This window comes from Zingiber officinale, chromosome 5A, assembly GCF_018446385.1.
Source record: "Zingiber officinale cultivar Zhangliang chromosome 5A, Zo_v1.1, whole genome shotgun sequence".
NCBI lineage: Eukaryota > Viridiplantae > Streptophyta > Magnoliopsida > Zingiberales > Zingiberaceae > Zingiber > Zingiber officinale.
This window is the reverse complement of record NC_055994.1, coordinates 26632296-26658518: the sequence shown is the minus strand read 5'-3', so window position 1 is coordinate 26658518 and position 26223 is coordinate 26632296. Positions and strand designations below refer to the sequence as shown.

At 43.2% G+C, this 26223-nt stretch overlaps 1 protein-coding gene and 1 pseudogene across 1 annotated transcript; both read left to right on the top strand.

The window, feature by feature from the left end:
- Positions 1–12536: 12536 nt before the first annotated feature.
- LOC121983611 lies at positions 12537–12622 on the top strand (annotated as a pseudogene).
- An 11903-nt stretch (positions 12623–24525) lies between these two features.
- On the top strand, positions 24526–25855 carry LOC121982715 (probable WRKY transcription factor 27). The gene is made up of 3 exons (XM_042535816.1): positions 24526–24981; positions 25080–25193; positions 25279–25855. Exons 1-3 carry the CDS (start codon positions 24635–24637, stop codon positions 25796–25798), a joined length of 981 nt encoding a protein of 326 aa, XP_042391750.1. The 5' UTR covers positions 24526–24634; the 3' UTR covers positions 25799–25855.
- Positions 25856–26223: the final 368 nt, after the last annotated feature.

Sequence of the window (26223 nt, the reverse complement as noted above, 5' to 3'; positions counted from 1 at the left end):
CCTACACGTGAAACATACCTGCTGTCAGAAAAAGATGTCCCCTGTCCTTTTCCCCATTGCTCCAGATCTGGCGTCCGGGCAGACAGAAACCTCATCATTCGGTCGGACATATGTGGTGGTTTACTTGGGAGATTTTCCATCATATACTTTATGGAGACTATTAGCAGTGTTACCTTATGGCTTTGGTCGAGCGTGAGGTCCGCTCGGCACCACGACCTTTTCCACTGAGCACCGGAACCCTGATTTTGACAGGGTGCCTTTTAACCCTCAGCCGACTATCGTCCGATCGGGACATTCGATTCCACCGGACGGCCGGCCTGCCGCCTGGTCGGACCCGGCCCTGCCATCCGGTCGGACCCGACCCTCTTCGGATGGACAACTGCCACTGTGACTTCTACGTGGCGTTGACTCCACAGGGTGGGGTCCCATGTTCTTACTACCGGATCACTTGCCTTCCCTTCAAGTCTAGTCGAAGGAGGCGAACAGTCCGACTGACTGGACTAAGAATCTAGCCGAGCGGTTCCTCCGTGCTTGTATCTCCCACTCGGCCGACCATAGAGGTAGCCTTGAGCAAATCAACAATGGCGTTCACCGGATCTCCTCGTGTTCTGCGCCAATCTTCGACATTAAGGTCGAGCATGCTTTCATTAAATGCTCCGAATGATTGAATGCCACGTGGAGCAATGCCATCGGCGCACGACGGCGGTGGCATGGTGTTTTGATGTGATCGACGCGATTCGAAATAGACGGCTCGATGCATGCTTGGATTCCCGTGACCTGGATCCAACGGTGGAGGCCGCCCGGCCTTCACCCTATAAATTCTTCGTTCTCTTCTATCCCCTCACTTTCCTCCGCGATCTCGACCACTGCCCCCTGCGCTTTAGAGCTCCGGCGATCCTGTTTCTGCTCTCCGACGCTCTCCGGCGCCTTTCCCTTGATCCCTTTCCTCGCAGCAAGGTTTTATATCTTTCCTTCCTCCTTTCTGGTGTTTCCTCCGCATTTCTTCCTCGGTTTCGATCCTTGAAACTTCCTTTCGTTTTCTGGTGTTTTTCTTCTGCCTTCTTGCCTTTTGACTCCTTCCGATCGGCCCATGGCTAGTTCTTCCAATCCCGAAGATCAGTTGCTCGGCCCATGGTACACCACCATGCAGTCCCGATTCGAACAGCGGGACTTCGATATTTTGACAGACAATTTCGAAATCCCAGAGGATTTCGAAATTCGCTTAGCTGGTCCTTCCGCCTGGCCTCACAGACCGCCGCGCGGAGCTTTCTGTGTCTTCCGAGACCAGTTTACCGCCGATCTTCGTTTTCCTGTACATCCTTTCATCATAGATGTTTGTAATTATTTTGGTGTGCCACTCGGCAGTTTAGTACCCAACACCTTCCGTCTCCTTTGCGGCGTAGTTGTTTTGTTTAAGATTCACAACATCCCCCTCCGACCGGAGGTCTTTTTTTATTTCTACTACCCTAAGCAAGCCGAGTCGGGCACCTTCATGTTCCAAGCTCGACCCGGCTTGGTTTTCTTCAACAAGCTTCCTACTTCCAATAAACATTGGAAGGATTATTTTTTCTACATCCGCATGCCCGCTCGGGCCAACTTCCCGACCCAATGGCAAGTCAGCCTACCCCCCACTCCCGAGTTGAAGAAGTTCAAGACCCGACCGGACTATCTCCACGCTGCAAATATACTGGCCGGTCTGCGACTTGACATCAACAAACTTCTCCACGAGGGAGTGATGTACATCTTCGGGCTGAGTCCTATACGGACTCCTCTTCCGACCGGCTTCGGTAAGGACCTTGCTCGGGCATTTGCTTTAATTGCTAACTGATTTCTTTTCTTTCTCTTGCAGCGGACATCGTCATGGATTCGGTCATGGCCGGTGTTTTGAAGAGAAAGGCGGCGGCGCTAGAGGCCGCGACCGCCAAGGAGATGGAAGCACTGGGTATCCAGCCGGTCGGATCCCATGAAGGAGAGAGCGGAACTCAAGCTGAGTCGGCCGCTCAAGCTTCCCAACAAAATGTGGTTAGCGGCGCCGCCCCCTCAAGAGAACAAACTGCCCCCGAGGAAGGTTCCGCTCGGGAGGAGGAGCAGCCCTTACAAAAGAGGCGCCGAGTGGAGACTCCCCTACGCTCGGCTACCTCAGTTGTCCAACCCTCTGAGCGGGTCACTGCAACTTCTCGGGGCAAGGCGCCAGAGACCGAAACTATCTCGTCCGACCGGACGCCTTCGGATTGGGACGAGCCAGCTGCTCCAGTGGAGGCTATTCCAATCAGCACCCTTCCGCCCACTTGCCATTCAGCCCAATGCTCGACCATTCATTCCCAGTTTTCTACGCCGGCTTCTGATCCCCTTCCAACTGCCGGTCGGACGACCCCCGGTCATGGCCGCACGATTCGGGTCACTCTTCATCTACCGACTGAAGAGCTGCTTCCAGAAGCCGACCGTCCATCTGCGCCCGAGCACACCATCACCTTGAAAGGGCCCCTGGCTGAGATGTGGGCCGATGCTCGGGCACGCGCAGCGCTGATACCTCTCGAAAATTTAGCCAATAGCCACATGCGGGAGGCCACTGGGGTAAATTTATGCTTCTAAGATTTGTATGCATTCCTTCCGATCGTCCTATAATATTTATAATTTTCGTTTGCCAGGGATGGGTGGAGGAAATTGCGGTTTCCAACCGCTTGGCCTTGGTGGATGAAGAGTTGCGACAACTGAAGGCCGCAGTTGGTCCATCCGGCCTTCAGGGCCCTTCCTATTCTGAGCTACAAAAGGAGCTGAAGAAAGCTCAAACTCTTCTGGCGGCCGAGGAGAAGAAGACAGCCGACCAGGCCCATGCCCTGGCCGAGTCCGAGCGGCAAGTCAAGTCGCTTGAAACAAAAATAACTCTGGCCACCACTCGGAAGAATACTGCTATCTCCGATCTGGAGAAGAAGAACGTTGAGGCTCGGGGCCTGGAGCTGAAGATAAAGGAATTGACAGAGCAGCTTGACCGGGAGAAGGCCGGCCGCTCGGTCGACGTGGCTAAGATTCAGAATCTGAATGAGGCTCTTACTGGCTCACAGGCGGCGTTCAAAGAATATCAAGATGCCGAGCCGAGTCGAGTCGCGGCCTTGAGACAGAGCTACATTCGCTCGCCCGAATTCTCAGAGAAGATATGCGAGCGGATGTACACAGCCTTCGACTTGGCTATGACCGCCACCACCACTTATCTAAAGTCGAAGGGTCTTCTTCCGGCGTCTGCTGCTATTCCGGCCGGCGATCAGGCGGCGCTCCTGAATAACATTCCCAGGGACCTTTACGATTATATTGAGTAGCTTTCTGTATCTCGGCCACTCGCCAGGATATCATCCTTTTCTTTTTTTGTGTAATTGAGCCGCTCGGCTTAAAACTCTAACTTTAATGCAATGTTTTCCTTGTATTCGCTGTCTCCTTTCATAACCGAGATGTGTGTTTATCCGCTCGCCCATAATTATTTCGTTCGCTCCCCCATAAGAGATCTTAACAAAGTGATCGCCGTGATCTCCTCGCTCGACAAAATACACCGCGTTCTTTGCGGGCATAGCTCGTTTACCAAATGCCAAGTAATTTTGGATACTGGGCCGTTCGAAGCGTGTATAGACGATCGAACGGCATCGAAATCGCGTGCCTCAGGACATTAGATACTTTAATCCACTTCGTGGGTTTATAGATGCCAGCTATCTTCTACTCGGACGTTTATAGACGCCGGCTCGTCTCTCGATATTTAACGTCGAAGCTCGACGGCCTTCCGCTCGGATGATTTATAGACGCCGGCTCGTCTCTCGATATTTAACGTCGGAGCTCGACGGTCTTCCGCTCGGATGATTTATAGACGCCGGCTCGTCTCTCGATATTTAACGTCGGAGCTCGACGGCCTTCCGCTCGGATGATTTATAGACGCCGGCTCGTCTCTCGATATTTAACGTCGGAGCTCGACGGCCTTCCGCTCGGATGATTTATAGACGCCGGCTCGTCTCTCGATATTTAACGTCGGAGCTCGACGGCCTTCCGCTCGGATGATTTATAGACGCCGGCTCGTCTCTCGATATTTAACGTCGGAGCTCGACGGTCTTCCGCTCGGATGATTTATAGACGCCGGCTCGTCTCGATATTTAACGCCGGAGCTCGACGGCCTTCCGCCGGATGATGCGCCGACTCGCCTCTCGATATTTAACATCGGAGCTCAACGGTCTTCCGCTCGGATGATTTATAGACGCCGCCTCGTCTCTTAACGCCGGAGCTCGGCGGTCTTCCGCTTCGGATGATTTATAGACGCCGGCTCGTCTCGATATTTAATGTCGGAGCTCGACGGCCGCTCGGATGATTTATAGATGCCGACTCGTCTCTCGATATTTAACGCCGGAGCTCGGCGGCTTCCGCCGGATGATTTATAGACGCCGTCTCGACTGCATCCCTTTTACGGGCCTTCCGCCGGATGATTTATAGACGCCGCTCTCGATATTTAACGCCGAGCTCGACGGCCTTCCGCGGATGATTTATAGACGACGGCTCGTCTCTCGATATTTAACGCCGGAGCTCGACGGCCTTCCGCCCGGATGATAGACGCCGGCTCGTCCTCGATATTTAACGTCCGGAGCTCGACGGCCTTCCGCTCGGATGATTTATAGGCGCTGGCTCGTCTCGATATTTAACGTTGGAGCTCGACGGTCTTCCGCTAGGATGATTTATAGACGCCGGCTCGTCTCTCGATATTTAACGTCGGAGCTCGACGGTCTTCCGCTCGGATGATTTATAGACGCCGGCTCGTCTCTCGATATTTAACGTCGGAGCTCGACGGCCTTCCGCTCGGATGATTTATAGACGCCGGCTCGTCTCTCGATATTTAACGTTGGAGCTCGATGGCCTTCCGCTCGGATGATTTATAGACGCCGGCTCGTCTCTCGATATTTAACGTCGGAGCTCGACGGCCTTCCGCTCAGATGATTTATAGACACCGGCTCGTCTCTCAATATTTAACGTCGGAGCTCGACGGCCTTCCGCTCGGATGATAGCATTCTGCTCGGCGCTGAATTCTCTTTTTCTCTGCTTCACGGGCCGTGCGTCCGGTCGGACGTGTAGTTCATGCTGCGCTATACTTGGTGAAATTCCGGGCAGCTCATGTGTCGACCAGACGAAGACATCATGATTTCTTCGGAGGCTTTGGATCAATTCTTCTTTCTGCTTCTCTTCCAGATCGGACGCTATAAACGTTGTGGCCTCCGATCGGGTTGGGTGAATCTGCACTTCCTCTTTTCTTCATAAATTAAAGAGGGTGGCTTTTCGGTGATGGCGTTTACCTCGATCCGGGGCGCCTTCCGAGCGGAATAGGCCTCTGCTCGGACCATCTCGATGTAGCACCGCCGAGCTGCTAGCTGATCCCCTCATACTTCTCCCTCTTTGTCCTCCACGGGGAACTTGATCTTCTGATGGAAGGTTGAGACGACCGCTCGAAATTCGTTGAGCGCCGGTCGTCCCAGAATGACGTTGTAGGACGAGGGAGAGTCGACCACCACAAAATTTGTTGTCCTTGTCCTTCTGAGCGGCTCTTCTCCCAACGAGGTGGCCAGCCGGATCTGTCCGACCGGTTGAACTTCGTTACCCGTAAACCCGTAGAGCGGAGTTGTCATGGGTAACAGCTCGACTCGATCAATTTGCAGCGCTTTGATGAGCAGAGCATCGTCGTGGGGGTACTTCAACTCCTTCCAAGTCCCCTGGCCCGAAACTGATTTCCGGTCCGTTCGCCCGTTCTTGGCTGCAGCCAACGGCATGGATTTGGAGCTGCCGGACGCTCGCCTTTCTTGCTCTGTTGGAGTCTCCTCCGGTCGGCCCGCCAGCAATAACGTTGATTTCGCCTCGGGAGGTATTGCTTTTATTTTCCTCTTCCCGAGCGGACGGTCGAGACCGTTCTCTGGACGCTCGGCGATTCTCCTGCCTTGGGGAACGGTGCCGATCGGGAGTTTGTTGCTGTCGCCTATCAGCTCGTGTCCGGTCGGCTTCATTAGGTCTCTGTCGCCTGTCGACTGATGGAGACCGTCGTCCGGCATTCCGGGGCGCGGGATGAGTCGCGAAGGGAAGACTTCGGCAATCCCTTGTGTTGTGTGTATCCGTCCGATGGAAGGAGCAGAACATCAGGGTCCATCTCTTCTTTGGCTTTGGCCGGGCGGCAGCTACCTCTTGCACGTGGGACCTCACATGAGGGGAGCGGATTGCTTCAGCCCTCGGTCCTCTTGGTGGTTGAGTGGTGGGGGGCTTCCGTTCGGCAGGCCGAGCCCGATCAGCCGGAGCTTCCTTTCTTCGAGCCGCTTGGGCCTCCTCCACATTGATGTACTCGTTGGCTTGGTGCAGCATATGATCATAGTCTCGAGGTGGCTTCCGAACTAGCGAGCGGAAGAAATCCCCATCCACTAGGCCTTGTGTGAAGGCATTCATCATGGTTTCTGAGGTGGCCATTGGAATGCCCATCGTCACTTGGTTGAACCGTTGGATGTAGGTTCGAAGAGATTCGTGGGCTTCTTGCTTGATGGCGAACAGGCTCACGCTCGTTTTTTGGTAGCGTCGACTGCTCGCAAAATGGTGGAGGAAGGCCGTTCGGAAATCTTTGAAGCTTGTGATGGATCCGTCCGGCAATCTCCGAAACCACCGTTGAGCCGAGCCCGAGAGGGTGGTAAGAAAAACTCGGCACTTTACTCCATCTGTGTATTGATGGAGAGTAGCTGTGTTATCAAACTTACCCAGATGATCATCCGGGTCGGTTGTCCCATTGTACTCGCCGATCGTTGGAGGCGCGTAGTGCTTTGGCAGAGGGTCTCGTAGGATAGCCTCTGAAAATTGGCGATTGATCCGCTCGGGCGATGAGTCCGCTCGGGGGGCTTTCCCCTTCCTGTCATCTCGCCTAGGCATTTCATCCAAAGAAGATCCCCTATCCCGGTGGGCTGCCACGGCTTCAGGGGTGCGGAACAGAGCCCGATGAAATGCGACGGTGGCAGGTGGTGCTTCCGCTCGGCTGCTGCCTTCTGTTTTTGCTCCACAAGCTTGGCGGCCCTTATCTCGATCAGAGCGTCTAGTTCCTCGTTCGAAAGCGTCACCAGGTGTTGTCGTCCAGCCTCGTCCATTGTTTCCGATCGGATACAGGAGCGTTCCCACAGACGACGCCAAATTCATCCTGTCCGAATCGCTGAACCAACAGACGCTGGGCACGTGGCGCTCTCCTCGTGGCTGACGTAGATCTTCGACCGGTCGTACGGCGCTCCGGCAAACCTGCAAAGAAGTCGGGCCGGGAAGGGGTTCCCGGCGGCGACCCTCCGACGCTCAAGTCAGGCAAAGCTCAACCAAAGAGTGGCTCCAAGAATCGTAGAATGCGTACCTCCGGCGAAGAATGAGGGCCTTTATATAGGGCAGCGAAGAAGTGAGTGTACACCTGCCGAGGTGTACACGTGTCCATGGCCCATACCCTCGTAAGGACTTGTCAGTGAACTTCCCTAACCCATACTGCTATAGTCTCGGCATGTCCTCGATGGGACAGTGAAATCCCCTGTCACAGGATTTGGAGCATGACCTACACGTGAAACATACCTGCTGTCAGAAAAAGACGTCCCCTGTCCTTTTCTCCATTGCTCCAGATCTGGCGTCCGGGCGGACAGAAACCTCATCATCTGGCCGGACATATGTGGTGGTTTACTTGGGAGATTTTCCATCATATACTTTATGGAGACTATTAGCAGTGTTACCTTATGGCTTTGGCCGAGTGTGAGGTCCGCTCGGCACCACGACCTTTTCCACTGAGCGCCGGAACCCTGATTTTGACAGGGTGCCTTTTAACCCTCAGCCGACTATCGTCCGATCGGGACGTTCGATTCCACCGGACGGACGGCCTGCCGCCCGGTCGGACCCAGCCCTGCCGTTCGGTCGGACCCGGCCCTCTCCGGATGGACAACTGCCACTGTGACTTCTACATGGCGTTGACTCCACAGGGTGGGGTCCCCTGTTCTTACTACCGGATCAATTAATATTAATTAATGATTAACCTCAATTAATTCCCCTTTTCCTTCATATCCATCATCAAGTTCATTCTCCTCATTAGATTAGATTTATACATGAATCATCTCTAATCTAAAAATCTAACCCCTCATGAATCAACCACAGTTAATTCATATAAGTATTGACTAACCCCATTTCATAATCCATCACAACAATAATCGATTAACATCACCATCCATTGTGAACCCATATGTTAATCCAAACCACATCAGATTAAGGAATTCCAAATCTATACTCATCCAAATCAATCCATTGTATCGACTACTAAGTATCATAAATCTAATATACATAATCCATCACATGATCAGCAACCATTTACAAATTAAATCCTTATTCAACTTAGATTAACAATTATAGCCATGTCACCAACCAATCTGGATATAAATTCAAGCATAAATCAATCCAAGACTCACCTAATTTCATACGCTCTTCTATTGACTTGTAGCCAGAGCAATAACTACGAGAACTTATGGTCGAAGGATTGTAAAGCTACTGTCCTCTACGCCAAGTATCCCAAAACAACACTTACTGGCCAGAATTTAGCAAGGTCGTACGGTGTTATAGGTTGGATCTGCATCCCATATACAGATCAGATGAATACCACGGCCGACACTTGAACAGAAGGAAGAATTGAAATGAAAAAACATAGTGTACCTTCTTATGGCCAGAAAAGAGGCGACCGAATGGTTGAGTTGGGCTCGAACGGAGACAACGACGACGGTGGATCCAAAACTAGAGCATGTTAAGATTCCTTGCTCTTGGCCGATAATAGCCCAGCACAAGGCAGCTCGGAGGAAGAGGAAACGGTGAGCTGTGGGTGTCCAAAACATAGGTAAAAGAGTGTTTAACATATTTTAGATGTCCGGACAGCTGTGGGTGTCCAAATGACAAGGGCTCAAGGTGGTGCTCGATATCCTCAACCAGGGCGGGGACAAAATTAGGCGTTGTGTTAGTAATAACCTAATTATCAGGGTTATGAACTGTGGTACGCTTAGGGTAAGGTAGTGGTATTGGAACCCCCCCTCCCCCGGAAAGGTAAAATCGTTCTCATCCCGACAAATCATTTTCATGGTAAGACATGTATCAATATTGATCATGTTGTTTTCATGAATAACTTCTAAATCCCCAAGTTCACAATCCAGATTTATAGCTATCTGGGTTATCAATCTGCCAAAGACTATTAACCTCGAGGTTGCTTTCCTGGCTCTCGCAAAGTTTTGCAAAAAATGAAAATCGGTGTCAAAATTAACCTTATTAAGTATTGCCCAAAGAGGGTAAAGTTCCACCTTTCTAACTACCCCATCACTATCCCCCCTACCAATGATGGTTTTGCTCATTATGCGGTAGAGGTATTTGAACACGAGATTTTGCATATGGGAAACCTTAGCTTTAGAGGGTTCATATGGATCTGTTAACCCGGTAATAGAGTTCCAATACATATTCCAATTAAAATCTGAATTAAATTTGTGAGATCCCCCTGTGTGTAGGCTAAAACAATTATTAAAATCATTGAATGTCCATTGAAAATCTTGGTTCATTAATCTAAACCTGATGTTACCAATATAATCCTTACTGGAAGTGCAGTGGACAACAATTGAACTTAAAAACTCAAGGACAAGGCGAGGGTATATAGGTTGATGTGTATACATCATGTCATTCTAATCAAAAGTACTAATCATCCAATCTATATCATCTTTAATATCCAAAACTTTTATGGTTGTTGGATCTAAATATCTAGTGCAAATAATCTTTCTAACAACAAAAGAATCATATCTAGACTTTTGTTCTTCATTTCTAAAAATAATATGATACTCATTATTGTTACCTTTGTTGTGTGCACTTGCCTTTGTTCTTTAATGTTGCTTTCCCTTTGCCTTTGTCCCCTCCCTGTTCTTTTCTTCCTCTAGATCCACCACTTCCATATAGGATTCTTTTCAAAAGATGAGATATGATGGGTAAATAAGTGAGGGAGAGTGGTTAATTGGAAATGAAAGAGGAGAGATCTTGTGGGAAGAAGTAGATCTTGAGAGATGAGGTAGCTTGGGGTTGAAGAAGATAGGGATTACTTAGATTTAAATATAGATCTACACATTGATCTAGATCTTGAAGAAAGGTGAACAAAGAATCCTTAGTGAAGAAATTATAAAGTGAATGAAGAAGGATTTAGGGGAAAAGAATTAGGGAGAAGAAGGGGTGAAAATAAAGGAGTTGAGGTGGAAATGGTGGCGGACACGAGCTCGACACGGTCGTGTCTTAAGCGGACACGGGCTCGATACGACCATGTCTTTAAGACACGACTGGGTTGAGGGTTTCTTCACATGGCCGTGTCGATTGACATGGCCTAGTTTTTCTTCCACTCGGTTGGGTTCACATGGTTGTGTTGATTGACACAACTTGGGTCAACTTCCTCTCGATTGAGATATGTAAGGGCTGATTTCCCTCCTCTTTAACTTCGTCAGTGCCTCCACGCCCATGAGACGATCATGGTCAGCTCGTGGAGGTTGCACAAAACCTTGAAAATAAGATTAAAAATAAAACTGAGAGAAAGTAACTAAGGAAATGAAGTTGTAAACTGAACAAACTGAAAAGAACCCTTGGGTTGTCTCTCAAAAAGCGTTTATTTTAAGTCTTTAGCTCGACCTCATCTCCGTTGCTACGGATTATATCCTTGGAGGCACGGCTTCTCCTCCTAAGGTTGATGCTTCAACCTCTTCCTTCATCCTTGCCCTTGGTGGACAGACATATTTTTAATTTTTGTTTAGCAAGCTCCACTCCTCCATTGTCGGACTAGGGACAACATTCGGCGGTCTCTCATGAGGATGGAAATTTTATTCCTCTAGTTGGTGAGAATCCTCCCTATTATTGACATGGTTAGAAGATTCAAACAATTCAAATTCCAATCTTCCCTTACCTATCATCAAAGATAGTCTATAATTTTTAACATTAATCACAGCTCCTGCAGTAGCAAGAAATAGTCATCCCAATATGATTGGGATTTTTGGATCTTCCTCTATATCCAGCACCACCAAATCAATGAGAATGATGCACCCACTCACCTCTATTGGCACATCTTCGATTATACCATATGATACCTGCATGAATGATTAGCTAGTTGCAATGTCATAATAACGAGCTTAAAGTTTTTCAGACCTAGTTTATTACAAATAGAATAGGGAATGAGGCTAACACCCGCCCCCAAATCACATAAAACATTTTCAAAAGTAGTAGTCTCTATCTTGCAAGGGAGGGAAAAACTTCCGGGATCTTTTAGCTTGGGTGGCACTACGTTCAGAATCAGTGCACTACATTCCTCGGTTAATGTTACGGTCTCATGTCCTTCTTTCTTTCTTCGAGTACTTGTTATCTCTTTCAAAAACTTAGGAAATTTTGGAATTTGATAAATTGAATCAATCAATGGTACCTCGATGCAAAGCTCTTTAATTTTTTTCAAAAATTTGTTAAATTCTTCATCCTTCTTTGTTATAGCCAATCTTTGTGGGAAAGAGACTGTTTGACTTTGGAGTGATGGTAGAAGAGTCTCTTCAACCTTTTTAGGAATCTCCTCACCGTCTTGGATCTTACCTAGGTTCGGTGAGGGAGGAGAGAGCTCTTCTAAGTTACTAATCCCTTTAGGAGCAGTTACTTGGGAATCTTCCAAGGTCCGCCCACTCAATAGCTCAATTCTGTTATAATGTTCAACCGGATTCACATATGCTTTTCCTAGAAAATCCCCAGGTGCTCTTGTAGACGAAGAAGCAATTTGGTTATCTTGAATCTTCTCGTGTTTTTCAGCGTTGTCCATTTTTTGAGTGAGCTACTTGATATCATTTTTCATTTCCATTAGAGCTGCGTGGACTTCTTCAAGTAACCTTTTAATTCTCGATTATTGATAGCTTTGTGATGGATGTTGTTGTTGAAAATACCCTTGTGACTGCCCCGGTTTATACCCTTGCCTATGATTTATGGGTTGACCTTGATCTTGATTATTTTTGTTGGAAAATTTTGAATGATTTCTCCATCCCGGATTATAGGTGTTAGAGTACGAATTTCCTTGGTTGGGGTTGAAGCTTTATATGACATCACATTGCTCAAAATTCTCAAGTTGGGAAGATAAAGTCCCAAGTGGGCAAGCTTCTTGGACATGCTCTGTACTTCCACATGCATCGCGCACTCCTACAATGGCATTCACTGTGTTGGTTCCCATTAATTCCAACTTCTTTGTTAAGGTATCATTCTTTGCAGACATAAGTGTCAACTACGTCAACATCAAATTTCCCTAATGACTTAGCTGGGTTTCTAGAAAAGGAGCTTTCACTTCTTTCAGACGCTCACTAATGATGGCTAAGAGCCACACTCGCTATTATTTCCTTGGCTTCATCATGTCCTTTGTTCATTAATGCCCCTTAGCAGCAGAATCAAAAGACACTTTAGTGTGGTAATTGATGCCGTTATAAAAGGTGTGGATGACTAAACATTTCTCAAGTCCATGGTGGGGGCAAAGTCTGAGCATATTCTTGAATCTATCCCAAGCTTCATATAGAGACTCTGTATCAGCTTTTCTGAAACTTGCAATCAAATTCGACATGTGTGCGGTTTTACTTGGTGGATAGAATTTGTTAAGGAATAATTGTTCGCACTACTTCCATGATATGATGCTATTTGTAGGCATAGAAGTGAGCCACAGCTTGACTCTATGCCTCAAGGAGAAACCAAATAATAATAATCTCACTGCTTCAACTGGAACTCTGTTCATTTTCATTGTCCCACATATCTCATAAAATACCTCTAAATGCTGATTTGGGTCTTCATATGGTGCTCCCCCAAATTGATTTTGCTGTACCATGTGGATCACTATCAGCTTTATCTCAAAATTATTAGCTTTAATAAAGGGTCTGATAATTCTATACCGAAGCCCATGAGCATATGGTGCTGCATAATCCTTAATAGGTTTGTTTGCCATTTCAAATTATGCTTATTCTCCTTGCAGGTTTCTTCTTCTATGATAGATTCTATCAATCTCAGGATCAAGTATAAATAGATCTCCTACAAGATTAGATCTTCGCATGCAAAAGTAAGGTTTCTTGAATTCCAATAACAAAATTCAAATGTAAAGAAAAATAAAGTTTTCATGTATAGAAGTGAAAAATAAAACAAAATACAGAAAGCTCAATGTGTTGAATTTAAATTGCTAGTTATCTACGAAAACCAAAATTGCAAAAATATTTACAATATGAAAAAGAAAATAAATTTAGACTAACTCAAGCGGTTATCAACTAATATTATAAGACAACCTCCGGTAACGACGCCAAAAACTTGATGTGAGCCCGCAAGTGCATGAGTGTTGTCAAATAATAAAAGATTAACGATCTCATGAACACTGGTTATAAGCACTAGTGATTCCTCACGACGAATTAGCTAAACAATCGAGGGATGAGAGCTATGCACTAAGAGAAGAGAAGTAAATGAGAAGAGAAAGAGAAAGAGGAAAGAGGAAAGATATTGGAGAACTTGGCTTGGGAAACATTCTAGGGGTTCCGTTTCATTATGATGCTAATTGATGTAGCATGAATCACATATCGCCTACCATCAATTCCTATGCACTTGAGGAAGTTAGCTTCATATTATACGCTACTGAAGGGAAGTGATTCTTATGAATTTTGGTAACGATATACCCCTATCACTAGGGCCTCTTGATCATAAATCATAAGAATACACTAGCACTCATTAACGTAGAAATAGAAACAACCATTATGCCCAATTCCCTATTTCCATGTGGAGAATTGCTTCTCATTTTAAGGTAATACTCTAGACGTCCGATAACGGGATACCTTTGTCACTAGGGCTCCTCGGTATACGACTATGACACTCCCCCTATAAGATGAACAATTCTACAAATATTCAATTAAATATATGAATTAAGCTCAAACACAATTCATACACATAAGATTAAATAAATACAATACATAAAAATGTCATATAGATAGGAAATTGATATATCTATGAGTTCTTATATCAATCCATATCACAATTACTTCCTTAATCTTAGAACATTAAATCTACTCCATAACACGGAGGAAAGATTCCAAAGATATAAGAATTAAAAGTATCCAAACCCAAACTAGAAGAAGAAAGGGAAAGAAGCTTATCCGATGCATTGAGTGATCTTTGGATCCACTCCTTGCCCCTAGAGTTGATGAGATGACAAAAATGGCTCCAGATTGTTGAACAGAGGTCAGAGAAGGGGTAGATTGAAACCAAGATGGATCTTCCAAAAGGAGAACCTTCCTCCCTTTTAGAAAGGGGAAGGAACCCCTCTAAATAGTGTTAGCCACGGGATTGGCACCGCCCATGCCACGGCTATGTGGCATCCACACGGCTAGCCTCTACTTAGCCTCTGGTTAGGTAGCACGACCGTGTGGATTCACACGACCATAGTATTCTTGTCTTTTGGAAATCTCACACGGCCGTGTGAAATCACACGGCCATGCTCTTCTTGCTCTCTGGAGACTTCACATAACCATACTCTTCTTGCTCTTTAGAGACCTCACATGGCCGTGTGAATCCACATGGCTAGAGCTGTCTCCTTTTCTATTTCCTAGCACAACCTTGTGGGATCACACGACCTGAATCTTCTCTACCTCTAGTAAATTGGACAGTCACGTGGATTCCACACAGTTAAACTCCTTTGTCTTCGTTTTTCTTCGAATCATCTACCAACACCGTTTTTGCTCCAAAAGCACACCCTATTAGCAACAAAACATACAAAGAGTAGATCTTCGATAAAGAAGAGTAATTGTGCTACAAATATAATAAGAGGTGTAAAAATACATAGAACAAGTACAAATTAAGTACGTAAATGCGTGTCAAAATATGCATAAAAGTGTATATAATCTATGCGCATCAGGTTTCTCTACCTTTGGCGTAGTTTCGAGAAGGAGAGGTTCCATAGTGGAAGAGTGACTGTGGTGTAGATCCTTGGACTAGTAACCTCCTTAAGGATGTAGATATCAAGTAAATTCAAGGAGTTAGCATTGCTTCAAACTTTTCGCTGTGTAAACTAAGAAAATCAAGAAATCGAAGCAAATTATTCACCCCCCTCTAGCTCAACCGATCCCAACAACCATGCTTCCTAGACATGGTCATGCCTCCTTGCCCAAAAAGAGACATGGGTGGTCGTGCTTCCTAGACACGTTTTTGCTTGCACGATTTGAGCCAAACACAATTATGCCTCTGTGTATTTCAAAAATAAAAATAAAAAATCAACACTATTGTGCCTCTCAAGTATGACGGTCCAAATGACCACAGAATCAATCATGGCAGGTTGTGCCTCCCAGGCACGATCGTGTCATGCCTGAACCAAGGTTTTAAAATCCTCTTTTGAGGTCGCAACCCTCTTCCTTCAAACCTCTCTTCTTCCTCCTCCAACTCATGATCATGAGATCCTAACCCTCTCCAACATCCTTAATTTGGGCTTCCTCCTCTTTCCTATCTTTAAGAAGCTTTGGTTCCCAAGAAACCCTAGGTTTCTCTTCTCCCTTCCTGCCAAGGAAGAAACCTTCTTCTTCTTCTTCTCTCCTTCTTCCCCAACCTTAAACCCAAGCCTATAAGCATTCTCTTGTTCCCTTCTCTCCCCTCTCCTCAAGTAAACTGCTCTTTCATCTTCAAGAGAAGGAATATTCTCCTCTAATTCTTTTATCACATTTTCTTAAGCCTAACCCCCTTTTCTTAACTTTTTCTTGTCAACTATTTCTTTAAAATTTCAAATGCTTAAGAGACTTCGACATAGAGATGGATTGAGTAGGGGTGACATAGACAAGGAAAGGACAAAACCAAAGACAAGGAAAAACAAAAGGCATGTGATGATGGTAACAATAGCTCTTGCAGTATTATTTTTAGAGATAGTGATAAAAAATCTCATTTTAATATACTTGCTAAGAGTAAGATTGTTTCTACTATATACATTGATGGCCATGCCTTAGAAATACTAAAGATTGTGTTTATTGGATGATCAATCGAATATGTTGGGATGATTTGATGAATTTGAGATATCTCACCTACCCTAGGATAATCCTTGAGTTCAGTTGATGCAAATGTTTTAATTGGAGAAGGCTCTCAGGAGAGAAAAGTAAATTTTTATATGTTTAATAGGGATTATGAGTGGACTTTAGAGGAATTTAACATGTGTTATGGTTTTACTTATGTAGGATAGAGGAGATTTCCTAAAACTTTTAATAGTAAATCTTTTGGGAGGATATTGTAGATTGGAAACAATAATATGACCCCTCCCTAGCCAAAGCCACAAGCCTTCAAAATTTAATCTCCTGCTATTTCCACCGAGTCATGAGTCATACCATCTTTAATCATAGAGATGGCAAAAGTATGGTAAGAAAGAGTGAATTATTTTGTCTGTGGATTATAATCTATAGTGTTAATATCGATACAAGGTCCCATTTTATCCATCGCCTTGTTGAAATTGGAAAAACCCCAATGAGAACTATAGTTTTTGGTGGCCTGATTACTCATATAGTCGTGATCCTAAGATGTGATCTATGAACTTGAGATTGTTCACGGTAGCTTGAGAATTGATCTTATAGCTGTTTGACTATGAAAATGATTGTTAAGGATGAGGATGGTTATGAATTACTTTAGAAATATAGACTTCCCATTATATTACAAAATCTTGAGTGAACCTTAATAAAAAATCATGATAATTGGGTCATAACTGATATACCACACAAGCCCCCACCCCATGGAACACCCTCGACCTTCATCCTCTAGAATCGTACCTATTAGACACGCCTTTGATTTTGATTCTTTTGCAAGTCATTCTAGGTTTAATTTCTCTGACTTCCGAGCCTCCTTTGACACCATCCATGAGGAACATGCTGAGCACAAAAATCTCTTGGAGGAGCAGAGGCACATGACGAATGAGCAATAGCAAGATGTGTGACGTCGCCTTTAGAGGATGAACATCTTCTTCAACCAAGCCACAAATTACTTTGGACAATAGGAACAAGATAGAGAAGAGAGGATGAACATCGAACCTCTATGGAGACGACAACTTGGAAAATTGATTGCCTCTATCGTTACTATTAATGTTTAGGTAATCTCCCTCGGTTACTTAGATTTCCTCATGGTCGAGATTAGCTTGCTTATTTTTATTGGAATAATGAAAAATCTAAGTATGAGGATGTATATACATGGTTAGTTAGTTTTTAGTTTAGACTTTATTAGTTTTTTGTTTTGTCATATTTCTTTTTTTTTTTTTGCCATGTTTCTTTTTTGCCTTGTATCATAAATTTTTTCTTTTTGATCATGTCTATATGTCATCATCACTTGTTTGTTTCTTATAGCATGACATTAGCATAATATACTTAATGTTCTTGTGTAATTTGTTAGTATGCTTAGCAATCTCTTTTCTTCTATCAGTAGTAGCATGACTTGAGTAGCGTTTTTACTGTAAGAGTTTTATTGTTGGCCTAGTTGTTTAGGATCTCTTTACATTTGTGCTTGATTTTGATAGTAATACATCTGAAAATAGTCATGATTCATAGCATTAGACTAGTACTCTTATTTCCTAGGTGATCTCTCAATTGTAATTTGGTTACTAGATAAACTCGGATCATGGTACTCATTGAGAAAAATTAAAATTCCAGAAAAAATGGAAAGAAAGAAAGAAATTAAGAAAGTTGTTCAAAGCATATCACCTTGAAAAAAAAAGAGAAAAAAGAGAATATGAGATAAAAATAGTCATCGTGAGTAGAAACTAACAAGGTAGCCCTTTGAGACCAAGTTATGTTACTAAGAAAATATTTATTATGTTTTCCTTAATACTGAGTAATCTTTGAGACTTTATGTAGATGATGCATAGCACTTTTGTGGGGGAATGAACCTTGCGTGTAGTAGATAAGTGTCTAACGTTGGAAGCATTAGGAACACAGTTAGATGACGAGAATTGGAAATTGAATCTAGAAATAGTTGAGTCACTCTTTACGCTAAGCATGAAGGACTTTTAGTTAGGCCACACTAAGATAATTCAGTTATCTTGCTCATTAGTGAAACTACATGATAGGATTAAACTGATTCACTAGGGATTATGATACATGAATCACACATATAAGTCTAGTTTGCAGGTTTTCATTGAGGACAAATAAAAGTTCAAGTCTAGGACTATTGATGTATATATTTTTTACATGATTTTTTTAGAATTGTTTAACATACATTCTGTGTCATCTCATTAGCATATATTTCGCATACTCGCATATACTTTTTTTTTATTATTATTTTCACTATTTTCATTCAGAGATCTGCTTTTGTATTTTTTTTTTTCTTTAATAGGATGCATATCCGGAGCAAAAATGGAGTAATTAAGCATTGGAATGAGAAGCTACAATAAAGAACACGCTCTAGCCATATCCCAAGACATGATCGTGTTCCTTTGGCCAAAGTTAATCAAAGAATGAAGCAAAAATGTTGTTTCCAACATTCGACATGGTCATTCCTCTCAAGCACGACTATGCTTTCCTCTATAGCATGATAGCTACAACTAGGACTCACCATACACATTCGTGCCTCTCAATCATGATCGTACTTTTCTCCATAGAAATGAACATTTGGACAAACACGACAGTGCTTACCAAGAACCATCGTACTTTTGACCACCAAATTGGATACAAGTAGACCGTGCCCCTGGCAAGGTCGTGCCTTTCATCAATGTGCCCCCTAGGCACGACCGTGATTTTCACTCCAAAAACTAAACACCGGGTCAGCCACAATGTGCCCCCCAAGCACGACTATGCTTTTCTTCCCAAAGTGAAACATGGACAGGTCGTGCCACAGTAATTCTACCTCAACTGTTGGGTGATTTCCAACCGTTTTTAATAATTGAAAGGGCTATAAAAGCCCAATAAGCCTTCTAACTCAAGGAGGCTTTTTCCTATTCTAGGAAACCCTCGAGTTGTTGTTCCAAGAGCCGTTGAAGTGATCTGTCCAACAATTGGAGCTTGGAGTTCCTTTTGAAGACCAACAACTATCTCGATAAGCTTGTTCTTCTCTCATTTCTTAGTTGGAGTTGTAGATTGCTTTTTTTTATGTCTTTCGATTGTAACTTCATCTCTATGGAGTTGTTCTTCATATTTTAGGATTAGAGAGTAACACGATGTAATTGTTGACAATCAATTAAGTATTTGTTTATCTTTTCATATTGCATGGCATGTTTATTCCATGGTCCGAATCACAGGATGAGGGGAAGGACTGAAAGGTGAACCCAAATATCTGACCCATAAATGTTTGAGATGTAGAGTTGGCCATGAAAGGATGTCAAAACATCACAAGGGTATGACGTTTCCCCCCAACAGGGGCACCATTGGGTTTACAGAACCTAATGGGTTTACCCCAATTTAACGTCATGAAGTAAAAGAAGGCAAGGAGGGGGCCATCGAGTCATCATGACATGGGCCTCATTGAGAAAGCGGTCATATTAATAATGCCGCCTTGAAAGTAGACATCACGTTTAGGTAAGCATGCCAGTATAATTCTAAAAGTCTATATTAGTATCTTAGAATAGATCCATCTACATACAAACAAACATATATAGAAATACTAAAGTAAACAATACTTAGGATGTCAATAATCATCGTAGCGAAACTGAAATCCTAAGATCATTTCCCCCCAATCTAAACTTCTTCCTCATTCGCTTGCTTGCTCTCCGCCTCTCTCAACTCTCTCTCTCTCACAATACTCTCTCAACTCACACAAATTATAATTTTTTAGATAATTTGTTTCACGAATTCAATCAATACTTAATCTAGCATCCTTATGGGATTGATATTTTTTATTACTTGACGACGCTCGTATATTTACAGTTCGTACACAATAGAGACTGATTGAAATTACTCTACCATTTCATTACTAGCTAATTATACAAGAGTATTGTCTTCTGAGAACGTTTTCACTTTTCAGCATGTTGGTCCAAGCTACGAAAATATATTCGCTCGGGGATGTATCTCCCGGACCCAACCCCTTCATATATTAAATCTAATCATTCTTACTTGATGATTTTTTAAGTATGTGCCTGACAAGAGCAGTAATTCCTTAAGCATGAATTTGATGGGATCAATCAAAGAGAAGGTTGATGTCAGGACATGCAGAGCTTTCCTACATTGTGAGAGGAAGTCAACCTTAGACTCATACTTGAGCACGTCCTGTGTGCAGATCATGTTGCAAAAGGCGAAATCGCTCACCCCCAGCTCACCTGTCGCACCCGACCCTAGGTCATCACGAGGGAGGTAAATCACGGCAACTGAGAGGGCAAGTGGTGGTGGGGTGAGTTGCATAGGGTCCAGGGATTTACGCCCCGACAGCCCTGCGGTTTGACCCCGCGACCTCATGTGGCAAGCATGCCACCACTTACCATCTCGGATGACCCGTGGGGGCGCCCTGTGTGCAGATCATGCCCCTACATAAGGTAGTGGTAGTCTTACACCATCAAGTCTTTGACCACTTGTTTATACTCATGACTAAGGGTGTAATTGAATCAAGCCGAGTCGAACTCTGAAATATTTAATATTAATTTTTTTATAATTGAACTGAGTTCGAGTTTTATTTAACAAACATATTCATGGCTCACGAGCTTATTCGAGCTTTTATCGAGCCTAAACAAGCTTAATAAATATAAATTATAAATTTAAATATTCACTAAAAACTAAATTATATATTTAGAGAAAATTATAATATTTTTTTTATCAAAATTTATAATTTTATTCTAATAAACAAATTTAATATATTTGTCTATATTTTTCATAAGTAAAATGTAAAATTTATAAGTTTAATATCAAAATTATTTTTTTTTTATTTAGAAGTTGATTCATTAGCTTAACGAACGTGTTCACGAGCTAACGAGCGAGTATTGTAAAGGTTGAGCTTGGTTTGTTTATCTTAACGAGCCTCATTAAACGATCTCAAATGAACTTTTATCGAATCGAGTTTCGAATAGCTAACTGTTGTAATTTAGAACATGGAACAAAGAATTAAATCTTGTTGTAATCACTCACATTGATCTCCCGAAGAAACCACAGAAGATATCGGCGAAGAAGTTGGCACTGTCGGAAGCACGATCACGGGTAGCTGGAAATCACTTGAAGGTTCACGAGTCAAATCCCAGAGCCCAGGACGTTCTCTTTTGCTCGCACACTCACCTCACACCTTTGCTTGCCTTCTCTGATCACCTTCCCTTTTTCCTTGCTCATCTCTTATCTTGGACGCCTTTTATAAGATGAAAAAGGAAGACGAAGGGGAAAGGACGCCCCTTCGTCTCCTTGACGTTTGCACAAAGGGGAGATGAAGGGGAAGCAACGCCCCTTCGTCTCCTCTCAATGTCCAATACTAACGAGTGACTTGATTCATTTACATCCCTACTCATGACAGTCTCCATTATTTCACTAGTATATAAAGGGAGGTATGTGCAGAGAAAGTCATTTAAGTTGCTTAAGTGCTTCTCATTTTTCATGAAGTTGATATGTTAAATTTCTCTTTTCTCAAGCTGATGAAGTAATATTTTCTTTTTCCAACTTCGTCTTTACTTGACTTTTACGCTTAGGGCTGTAAATGAACCAAGCGTTCGTGAACAAGCTTGGTGTTTGGCTTGGTAAGAGCTTGTTTATGTTCGTTCAATATACACAAGATTGATTAAACAAACAAGCTTGAACAGCTCGTTAAGCTAAACAAACAAGCTTGAACACATATGTGTTTAGCTCGTTAACGTTCGTGAACAACGTTCGTGAACAATGTTCGTGAACAACGTTCGTGAACAATGTTCGTGAACAACGTTCGTGAACAACGTTCGTGAACAATGTTCGTGAACAACGTTCGTGAACAATGTTCGTGAACAACGTTCGTGAACAACGTTCGTGAACAATGTTCACGAACCATATTCATTAATAAAACTCTTTTCAATATGCTAAATAAATAATAAAATAAAATAAAATAAATAAATAAATTTAAATTTCCAAGCTCAATAACCAATCAAATAACTAAAAGTTTCAAACAATCAAACAAGCTTGAATTGAAAACTCGATAACATCTAAATGAACCAAGCTCGAACCAAGCTCAAGCCAAGCTTGAATTGAGAGCTTGATAACATCTAAATGAACCAAACTCAAGCCAAGCTTCAAACAAACTCAAGCTCATAAAAAATAAATCAAGCCAAGCTTGAACACTCATTTCAAAAGCTTGGTTCATTTTAAGCTCGGCTCGGCTCGGCTCGGTTACCTTATCAAACAAGCTTGAATACCCCAAAGCTTGGCTCGGCTCGGCTCGTTTACATCCCTATTTACGCTCCCTTTGGTATGCATGATAGAATAGAATTATATTTGTAAAAAAATTGTAATCAAGCGTTTGGTAGAATTAATTAGGGATAGGATTATGGATGATTAAAAATTGTATTCATAATATCTTGACCTAAAAGAAATTATTTATCTTATCGTTAATCCTATCCTAATCAATCTAAGAATTTAAGTAAAGTGGAGAAAAATCCCCAATCACAACTTGAATTTTGCATGCAATCTCCACTCATAAAAAATTTTGTTTACACTCCCTGCATGCAAAGTTTTATTTGCTTCAACTCCCTCATGCAAATATTGTGACCTAATTGTCCCTCAAATTTTTTAGGTATAAAAGGTCAAAAAATGAGTATAATTCCTCTTAAATTCAACACTTTACATTAGAATCAGGTATATTTTCTATTAAATTGAGCATATATTTTTTTTTCTATTTTAATATAATTCCTCCTAAATTCAGTACCATGTAAAAAGAAAATCTACTATATTTTCTATCCAATTAAGTATCATTTAAAGAAAATCTAGTATATTTTCTATCCAATTGAGTATCATTTAAAGAAAATCTAGTATATTCGAGTATATTTTCTATTAAAATTGTCTTTCATATTTTTTAGGTATAAATAGTCTAAAAATGAGTATAATTCCTATTAAATTCAGTATTTTAAATTAGAATCGAGTATATTTTCTATTAAATTGAGTATTACTTTTTTCTTATTTAATATAATTCCTCCTAAATTCAGTAACATTTGAAAAAAAAATTTAATATATTTTTCATCCAATTGAGTATCATTTAAAGAAAATCTAGTATATTTTACATCCAATTGAATATAATTTAAAGAAAATTTAGTATATTTTTCATCCAATTGAGGTGTAAAAAGAATCGTACTCAATTTGATAAAAAATATATTAGATTCTAGTTTAATGTACTGAATTTAAAAAGATTTATACTTATTTTTAGATTTTTTATATTTAAAATATCAGAGGCAATTAGGTAAGTATATTAGACTAGGAAGTAAATTTTTTTTTTTCTTTGAGTACATATAAAATTATATTTATCAATGGAGACTATATGTAAATTTTCTCATCTAATTTTATGTTATCCTGTATATCAAATAGAGTCTTAAAGGATAGGTCAGACAGAGCCCTCGTTGATCAGTGTTAACGTGGAAGTAGGAGATCCGTTTCGTATGAACGATCACAAGTTCTATCAAATTCAGATTCGAAAGAAGCGGTGTGGATGCGAGGCGGAGGTGTCTATCCGCATCATGCATGAAACTCGACTTTATTAAATGAACAAACACTCGAACGTTTTCACCATTTATTAATCATCTAAAAATTAACGATATATTAAAAAAAAACACTCTGTTGTGTCTTTGTTTATGAGTTTATGGAACTCAACGACGTCCGGCAATTGACTTGGCTTTGTACGCCCGCCAAGGTGCCGTGTCGTACGTACTGCTGCTGCTCCTCCTCCTGCTCCATCCCCAGAAAAGAAGCTGACGGATGACACCTCCTTCCCCGACTCGCATCTCCATTCCATCAAAACCAAGAAGCAGAGAAGGTCTGCTCAGCAGCGAGACGAGAGAGCCGCCGCCCTTGTCTTCTCTCTTTCGAACCCTGCTCTACTCTGTTCTTCCTCTTCCATTCCTGGAAATGGAATACAATCTTCCAAAGTAATAAAGCACCCATAATTCAGAGTTCTGACTTATTCCCGCATCTCCAGCTGTAGCAGTGAAAGATGCTGCTTCTTCTGACTCAGTCAACCTTGTGCAGTGTTGTCTACCTATGAGTGTGGTCAAGAGAGCAGAGTTGGTACAGCTTAGCCTCACCTGCCCCACGCTATGAATTTGATCGTGCAATCGTAGTTAAAATCACAGCGCATGTCCTTACACCGTTTAAATTCTAATTAAAAAATCTTCGGCAATGTGATTCTTCAGTGTTTTCAGTTCACCATGTTATTTGTCCGAGAATCTCTCTTCCTCGCCTCTTTGACGTATTTCCAAAGTCAAATATGGGGAAATTCAACGAATAAGCGAACGAGCTTCGTCTTTTCTGATCCTTGAAAAACCAACACGGTTTTGAGTGGATTTGCTTTGACTAAATGGGAGGATCCAATGCTAGCAAAATCTTCGCTCTTACTATTTTGTATAAATGTCAACTCCACTGAAAAAAAAGTCAGAGCCTCTCTTCCTTCCTTTCCCGACCTGCTCTCCGCTTCTATTGCTGTGGTCGGAGCGCGGCGGATGTTCCTGATGGCGGAGATGGAAGACGACGACTGGGACCTGAGCGCAGTGGTGCGGAGCTGCCGGCCGTCCGGGGAGGCGCCGGCGACGAGGAACAGCCTGTGGGAGTTTCCACAACCCTTAGAGCATCTCTGGGTGATGGCGGACGAGAAAATAGGTGCTTGTATAAGGATATCGGAAGCATTCGAGAGCCGGAGTGGCGTCTTGGCGAAAGAAGGTGGCTCTTTGTCGCCTCTCTCCGCCGCTGTTCTGAGCTCTGCCGCCATGGTGGAGCCAAAGTCAAACCAACCACCACTCCACAGAAAAGTGGACCGGCCAGCTTCCCAAATTTCCCGCTCCAGGCGAAGGTAAAGCGTCCCCAAATTTTGCTGATTTCTTCTCCGATGGCCTTCAAAAGAGGAGACTTTTTAGCATAATAAAAGTTGGATCTTTAATAATATTTCAGGAAAAACAGACAGAAGAAGGTGGTGCGCCACGTCACCGTCGCCGGGCTCTCCTTCGACATGTGGGCATGGCGGAAGTACGGGCAGAAGCCCATCAAAGGCTCGCCTTATCCCCGGTAACTAAGCAGCTCCTCTGACTTCCTCTGTTCTCGTATTGCTTAGAAATCAACAAAAAGGGGCTAACTTTGACGTCGGAAACAGAGGATACTACAGGTGCAGCAGCTCCAAAGACTGCGCCGCCCGGAAGCAGGTGGAACGGAGCCGGACGGACCAGGAGGCGTTCATAGTCACCTACACCGGCGAGCACAAACACCCCAAGCCCACCCACCGAAATTCCCTGGCCGGAAGCACCCGCCCTAAGCTTCCCACAACCCCTGCAGCCAACCATGAAGCAAGTCCTCTGTCCACGACCACCGCGCTTGAGCTCTTACCTACCGCGCCTCTCTCCGACTCCACCCTCCTACGGCAAAATAAATGCAGCGATGAAGGCGAGGAGGAGGAGGAGGAGGAGGAAGAGGAGGGAGAGCTACTGGTGGAGGACATGGAGATGATGGGCGAGGACGACTTGCTGTTTATGAGCTCGGTGGAGGGTGCCGATTGGTCTCCGACAGCGGATATGGCAGCGTTATTGGACGGCGACGGTGGCGTTGGCGATCCCCTATTTCCTCTACCATTTTGCAGTCATCGAAGGGTCCAACAACCCAACCACTACTGCCGGTGAGCTTTCCTAGCAGAGAGAAGATTTGAGGGAAGGAAACAGTTGTCAAGAACATGCGATCGGATCTTTAAAAAACAAACTATTTCTTGTAAATTTAAATACAAGAAGGGCAAAAAAATCTCTTCAGGTTGCCATGCTCTTCTTGTTTGGGGAATGTCTCGAATGAATTCCTGCATTGGATTTTTCAGAAAACTAAATTGTGCATTGATTTGTTTAACCCTTTGATTATAGAATTAGAAGCTAGAGTGATTAGAAAACACTCATTGAGTTGAGAGTTCCCAGAAATATAGCCTAAAAAAAGTCAAATTTTAAAATCACAAGCAACATTAATGTACTAAAAAATAAGTAAATCAGGAGTGAATTGGTATAAATATCTATCAAATATTCAATTAAGTCGCTGGGTATTGGTACAATCAGATATTTTCTTA

Coding starts and splice junctions, on each gene's coding strand:
- LOC121982715 (XM_042535816.1), top strand. CDS start 24,635: ATGTTCCTGATGGCGGAGATGGAAGACGACGACTGGGACCTGAGCGCA. Junction 24,982..25,079: donor ATTTCCCGCTCCAGGCGAAG/GTAAAGCGTCCC, acceptor ATAATATTTCAG/GAAAAACAGACAGAAGAAGG. Junction 25,194..25,278: donor AAAGGCTCGCCTTATCCCCG/GTAACTAAGCAG, acceptor CGTCGGAAACAG/AGGATACTACAGGTGCAGCA.